Below are 7,727 nucleotides of genomic sequence, written 5' to 3' on the forward strand. Positions count from 1 at the left end.
CTGAGCTCAATAGGGTGAGGATACATAATCCTCCCACCAGGTGGCCACTGCAGGCCTGTAAGCCAAAGCATCAACCACACTAGGACTCACACCTCAGACAAAAAAGTAACTCCCTTTATTTTCTAGCGCTGATCTCATCTCCCTCTAGAGCCCAATTCCCAGTGATGGTGAAAGATTCCTGTTCAGTATTTCCCGAAAGTCCTCCGATTACTTTTAACCCCGAGTGCCTAAAGACTTTCAGCCATCATGGCAGAAGGTGGACCAAGGCCCTCAGGCCAGCTCCTTTGCCCTTTTCCTCTGCAACTCTATGCTCCTCCTGACCTCTAAGCTGAGCCCTCAAAATCTGGAGCTTGTGATATTTAAAGGGAAGCTTTTAGAATTTAGAGAGTTATGTTCTTTTCAACAAAGCCTGGCTTTCAATAACTGCCTCACTGTAGATTTAACAAATCTGGTATAAATGGTATAAATTGGACAGTGATAAATCATCTATGTGAAAACATGGTACTCTATTTTTATGTCTGCACACACTTTTCTTTGACAAGCTTCCACTACCACTTGACAGTAAGAAAACTAAATTTAGTACAATCCACCAAACTTGGCCCAGTCCAGCAGTCTTCTAATCAACTTCAGAAATTACTGTCTCAGTTAATATCATCCAAGTCTCTTTCCCAGCTTCCTTCTCTTCCTTCCGTCTGACTCTACACCCTGAGAAAAAGATGGGATTGCAAACCAGCCAGCCACTGTCCCACTCTCTTCCACTGGTGAGCTCTGAGCCCACAGAAAATCTCAAGCATCGTTACCATACCATGTGGTGGTGGGGACCCAGCACCCTCTCCATCCCTCTCAGCTGCATCACTCCATGGGTCTTTCATACTCACCTGTGGCAAGGCACATCTGTGAGCCCCTAGTCTTCATGGGAGCTCCTCGCAAGAAGTAGGCACCAGCTTCATGTTCTAGAATCACCCTTCAAATCCCATGAGATACTCTCAGGAACCCCTTAGGCTGGTGGGGGTTAGAGAGAACAGGTCAAGTATCCTCTGTACCCCTACAGAAGGAAGAAAGGGGAAGGGACCAGGTGCCCCATGTAACATTCCAGGAACTCTGTCCTCTCTAAGAATTCCCTTCTCCTCTCCCAGATGGCTTTATACTTTCCCTCCAGGCAGGAGGAAGTTGAACCAGCTCTTCTAGGAGCACAGTCATTTTGGCTTACATCTGACAAGTGTCATGGGGCCTGGATTTGGGTGATGCATAGGTGAGTAGTCACGAGAAAAAGAAAGCTGAACTTGTGGTCCAATGTTTCAAGTTGGACATTTCATATGTAAATATTTCATGCATGATGCCTCTACAACTTGGTCTTTGAAGATCAAGCTCATGACTTACCTTTTGTTCCCCTGAATGTCTAGTATATACACAAGGGCCTAATTAATACTTCTGGAATACTGACTGGATGATCTCTGAAGCAATACTTTGAAAAGTTCCTGACTGTCATTCACCCACATTTCCTCTGCTTCTTTGACTCCAGGTCCTTACAGCAGAGACCACTGATGCCTTTGGCCCCCAGGTCAGAGATAATATAATCTGGGGGTTAAGGTTCTCAGGTGCTAGATTTCAGACCAACTGAAGCACAGTCCTGGTTCTCCAGGGATACACAATCAATCAAGTATTGAAAAGAAGCCAAGAATTGGATCATGTCTAAAGAGTCAGGGTCGGGCTCTACTTCTTATTTTATTAGGAAATATCTATCTATCTTCAGGTCAATCTAAGTGAGGATCTTTGAAACTTTAACAATTTTTCATGTTGTTTTCACAATCGTAAGGAATAATAATAAGGAATAGAATGCACTTTCTCTCAACACACACACACGAGCACAGATCTTAAACATAAGGGAGTATTCTTTAGCTGTTTTAATAGTCAGTAAGACAGTTATGTGAAAAGTTTTGTAATCTGTAATAGGCTTTAAAAGTATGAATCAGTGTTAGTATAGATGACCATTTTTATTACATCTCTTGAACTGGTACACTCACGGAGTGAGGGATCCCCCTTACTTTACCATAATAGGACAGAGTAGACATGACTATGGCCACTGGCGTCACAAAGACATGGTTTTGAACCTGGCCCTGTCACTCACCAGCTGGGACCCTGAGGAAGGTTCTTAACCTCCCTCAGGCTCAGTTATCCCATCTGTAGAATGGAGATAATAATACCTCTTAATAATATTTACCTCAGAGGAGTGTTGTGAAGATTAATGTATACTTAAAGCATTTAATGGATGTATAACATTATGGATCATAGAATGAGCTCAAGAAAGAGCCTATTATTACTTTTCATGACTTTTTTACTTTTGTTGATGTCACACTTTGCTTCTCTTGGACCCTTACTCCATAATCCAGGAAAATATACATTTCTGGGCAGCCAAGCACTCTCTTTTGAGAGCACTCTTCATACAAGTGTTGTAGAAGGAGGCTTAATTGACAAACAATATCAAAAACAGGGAAATATTTCCCTCGAAATATTGAGCATCATCTCTTATCTTGGAGAGCCCTTAAAAGCTAAGCAAGAAGCTGGGGTGACTGTATGAGGCCAGCACACAAAGGGTCTCCAGCACCATGATCAACCTTTGCTCAACAAGCATCTGGCAGTTCCCAGCCTGATTACATCCACCGCCACATACGTGATGGATGGCATTCACGGGCGGCACGCAAAGGGGGGCTTTGGCACAGATGAGATATGCTGCAGGTTGTATACACTCACCCTCATCTTTACTCAAAGGAATGTCAGTGATGTCCCATGTCTTCAGACGACCTCGTCGTACAGATCACTTTGAGTTTGCTCTAATTTCTAGCGAGTAATTCATTTTAAAACTTTGGGAGCTATTATCAATCACAAATTACTTGTGACATACCCCATGAACAACATATCTCAGTTGGGAACTGCTGCTCCAGGAATTAGTTAAAAATATTGATGCTAAGTGTTATTAGTAAATGTTGCAATAACCTTACCTATCCTATCACTTGTATTCAGTTATGTTACAATTTAGAATCCACTAAAAAAAAAATCTGTTCAATTACCTATGTTCTTTTCTTCAATGATCCAAAGTATTTAAAAGGACAGCATGTTTTAGAAATGGTTTATTACAGGGGCTTCCCTGGTGGCACAGTGGTTGAGAGTCCGCCTGCCGATGCAGGGGACACGGGTTTGTGCCCCGGTGCGGGAAGATCCTACATGCCGCGGAGCAGCTAGGCCCGTGAGCCATGGCCGCTGAGCCTGCGTGTCCGGAGCCTGTGCTCCGCAACGCGAGAGGCCACAACAGTGAGAGGCCCACGTACCGCAAAAAAAAAAAAAAAAAAAGAAATGGTTTATTACATTTTCTTATCTCAAGCATTCTTCATGTAGCTGCTCGTGGTTATTTTGAATATCGTGAGTTAACTGCCACCAAGCTTTCATTAGACAGTTTGCAGTAAGGCATGATTTATAAAGTGACTTATGTCAAAACATGTTTCCATTTTTTCTTCATGTAGTATAGTTAAGATTGAAATATTATATTCACTCGCCAGCACATGTATGCCTATAGAGTTCATATTTGTGACTACTTCTAAAATCATTAGATGGAAAGCAAGTAAAATTAAAGATACTTAATATAAATGGTTATTCTCAAGACACACTGCCCACATTAAAGTATCTGCAGATCTGGTGCTCATCTCAATGGTCAACCAACAGATGGAGCACTCTGTTTGTCACATTACTTTGGAGCTTCTAAATGTGCCTAGTGGGAATTCCATTACTTGCACCAGCTGTACAGGTGACCTCCATGCCTTCCACTTGCTAGATTCAGAATACATGAGGCAATTTTAAGCATGATTTTAAAATACAACATATGCAAATATGCCTGTACTTGACATAGTTACTCTGGTGCCAAAAAATAAAAATAAAAAAACAAAAGCTGTCCTTTTTGCTTTAACCCTTGGAATTATGGGATGTATGGTTTTCCATCTTCTGAGTCTTTCTGCAAAAAGTTATTTAATGCCTTTCTACACTGGGAGAAATTTTTAAGATTTTTTAATACCTACGGAAGGGGTTTGTTTTCTGGGGTAAAACGTTATAAAGAGTTCTTATTTTCTTATCAAACAGAATTAAATAATTAAAAGGTGGAATTTGGGAGACATCTGGAGACATTCTCAAGCTAGAAATATCTTCCTTCGGAAGGCCTGAAAGTTCTCCATTAATGATGCATTATTTGGGGTTCAGCAATCTCTGTCTGGGCACCCTTTTTATAAAATGCAGTAAGCAGAGCCAGGATTGAAACCCAGTTCATTGCTGCACCACTCTTGCACTTGTCCCTACTACAAACTGCCTCCCTTTGAGGATGGTCACTAACAAGTAAATGTGAGTTTTTTTCCTAAGTGAGAGGAAATTAATCAGTACATTAAAACACCGAGTAAGAAGAAATGAGGACCCAGGAAAAAGGGAAAAGGAACAGATAAGGAAGCTGAGAGGTGTCAAAAGAATAACGTCTACTTCAGTTTTGCCTCATGGCCATCGCTTGAGTTTGACTTCTAAGAGCTCTGTCTACAATGTTACCTGGTAGTAACCCACTCCACTTTCAAGACCTCCTGTCTGAAATTTCAGTTCAATTTCAGTATATGTTACAATATGTTGGATCAGATTGAATTAGAAATGGAACATCCAGCTATTTTTATTTGCTGCCTTATTGAATGGGTAAGAATAACATTACAAAATATTGCAGTAGCGGTGAGCACCCCTAAAAGCAGTTTGTATTGATATATCATTTCCTACTGAAAGGAAAAGATCTCCTTGGATAAATGTCTCATTCCAAGTAGGGGGCAGAAAGTGCATGGAGATGCATCCAGGAAGGCCTTTTGAAAGGAAGCTTCAACAATGAATAAGCGCACATCAAAGGGAAATAGGAGCCCTTAAAGGGATACCCACTGGCCTAAAGGAAATCAGAAAGAACAGTAACTGCAATGAATTGAAACTCACCAGTGCTAAGAAGCATTGAAACACATGGAAATGCTATGGAGAAACAAGGAGGAGGAAATGTCTTGGTTAAAAGAAATTTAGTGGACATCCGATCAAGCATTGTTTGGTCCTTGCCTGGACCTTGTTTCAAATAAATCAAAAATAAGAAGACATGAGGACAACTTGAACATGGACGGGACATCAGATGATATTAAAGAATTGTTAACTTTATTGAGTGTGATCACGGCTTGGTGGTTATATATTTTTTTTCAACGTACTTCCCACTTTTACTGGGCAGACCAGATACACCAGATACATATTTACAAAATGGGCTTTACAATGTATAGTTTTATCATCTGGCTTACAACTAAATATATTGTGAACATTTTCTCTTACCACTGTTAAAACAATTGCATAGTATGGAGAAATCATAATGTATTAAGCACTCTTAATACATTGAGGGAATTTAGATATAATTTTTTTTCAAGGAAACTTTATTCTCTTTCCAAATCCTTGAGAAAACAGGTGTCCTTGTCTTATACAGCTTCCTACTGATGACAGAAACTTGCCCTTCAACTTAGCTTTTTAATCTGCTTCTCTGTACCATCTGATCAACCAAGTAATGCATTTTATTTTCTCAAATCTCTCATTCGCTCCCACTTTTCTACCTACTCTCTCAGGGATACACAATTTCCATTACTCCAGCATCCTGTCTCTCACCTCTGATGTCTGCCCTCTCCCTTCTCCTTTGCTCCCCTTACAAATGCTTCCTTTCCTTTCATTTTCAGGATACTTTTTTAAAAATTAATTTATTTTATTTTGTTTATTTTTGGCTGCATTGGGTCTTTGTTGAGGTGCGCAGGCCTCTCATTGAGGTGGCTCCTCTTGTTGCGGAGCCCAGGTGCTAGGTGTGTGGGCTTCAGTACTTGTGGCACCTGGGCTCAGTAGTTGTGGCACACAGGCTTAGTTGCTCTGCGGCACGTGGCATCTTCCAGGACCAGGGCTTGAACCTGTGTCGCCTGCATTGGCAGGCGGATTCTTTACCACTGTGCCACCAGGGAAACCCTTAAGATACTATCTTAATTGATTCTGATCACAACTCTATTCAATGCTTTATGCTCAGTTCCACATTGGGAGTAACCTTTAATAATCTGAAGATAGAATTCAATTATTTAAAAGAAACTATTAATAAGCCCTTGGTAGAGTTACATGTATCGAGAAACACAGGACTTGGGAACAAGATATGGCATTTTTTTTTTAAGTAGTTTTTTGGAGAGGGCAGGGAAGAGGAAAGTAGTTGGTACTTTAAGGAAATGTTAGGGACCATAGGGAAATCTATTCACCATATCAAGGCTACCAACAAATGATCATCTCTCAGTTGGGACATTGGAGAGACAGCCTTTAAAGGTCATGAAACCTGCATGGCAAATGCTGCACATAAATGTGGGTTAATAATAACTTTGTATAGCAAGGCAGATGCCAGGTAGCATAAAAGCACATGCAGACAGTGTTAATTCTGGAGTCCCGGAAGCTGTGAGGTGCTCATCCATCACATGGCCATCACAACCAGGTAGGAACGGCTGAGGAAAGCAGCAGAACTGGCCATGCCAGCATTTACACATGGAACACTTCCTGGGCAGCCAGGTGTCATGGGGCACAGACCCACAGTTCTGTTTGCACATGTCATGCTCACAGTTCCGTCCATAGAAAGAGGGGGGGCAGGCACAAAAGGACCCCAGCATGCAGGTTCCCCCATTCAGACAGCAGGTTCTGTTTAGCTCCTTACTGTTCTGGATTCCCGTGGATGGTACAAAGTGGGAAGGCCGATGACGAATTGCAGGCTCCTCCTGGGACTGAAGGCCGTCGTCTCTGAAGGCCAGGTCTCCCTGTGATGGACGGGCAAGTTCACAGTGGCCCAATCCAGTGACTAATCCCAGTTCAAATCAGTGGTTATATTTAAAAAAAAAAAAAAGAACTTACTGGAGATGCAAATGAAAGTATTTACAGGTGAAATGACCTAATTTCAGGAATTTGCTCTAAAATGCTTTAGCAAAAAAAGAAAAAAAAGTGCAGTAAAGGAAATAAATGAGACAAAATTGACCAACTCTATATTTGTTGCATCTGGCTGATAGGTATTTGAGGTTCATTTTACTAATCCTTTACTTTTTTATCTAAAATACATAGTTACACTTTTAATTTAATTTATCTTTAAATTAAATAATTATTTAAATGTTATTAAATTGTATCTACGGTTTAAATTTTTATATAAGGCTTTTTATCCATTACATTATTACACCCATGTCTACATGACACCAAAATAAGGAGTTGAGATGAGAAAGCTTTGTGGTTGCCAGCCTCCAAGATGACTACTGTTGATCCCTGCCTCCTAGTACTCATGCCCTTACCTAGTTCCCTTCCACATTTTTTCAGAGTTGGTCTGCGTGACCAGAGAAACCAGTGGGAGTGATGCTGTGTGACTTCTAATGCTAGGTAATAAAAGACATTTCTGCTCCTGCTTTGCTCTTTGGATCACCCACTCTGAGTGTCGTGAGGATACCCAAGCAGCTCTATGGAGAGGTCTCTGTGGCATGAACTGAGCCCTACTGCCAACAGACTACACCAGCTTGCCAGCTATAGGAATGGGCCATCTTGGAAAAAGATCTTCCAGTCCCAGTCAAGCCTTTGATGACTGTAGCACTGGCTAACATTCTGACTACAACCTCATGAGAAACCCCAAGCCAGAACAGCCC

At 41.2% G+C, this 7,727-nt stretch overlaps 1 protein-coding gene across 1 annotated transcript; it reads right to left on the bottom strand.

Annotated features, from left to right (window-relative positions):
* Positions 1 to 6,425: 6,425 nt before the first annotated feature.
* LOC132499505 (teratocarcinoma-derived growth factor 1-like) lies at positions 6,426 to 6,920 on the bottom strand (the record flags this gene model as incomplete). The annotated part of the gene is made up of 1 exon (XM_060114169.1): positions 6,426 to 6,920. A coding segment is annotated over one exon (495 nt), but the record flags the coding sequence as incomplete, so codon positions are not given.
* Between the last annotated feature and the right edge of the window lie 807 nt (positions 6,921 to 7,727).

This window comes from Mesoplodon densirostris, chromosome 11 (genome assembly GCF_025265405.1).
Source record: "Mesoplodon densirostris isolate mMesDen1 chromosome 11, mMesDen1 primary haplotype, whole genome shotgun sequence".
NCBI lineage: Eukaryota > Metazoa > Chordata > Mammalia > Artiodactyla > Ziphiidae > Mesoplodon > Mesoplodon densirostris.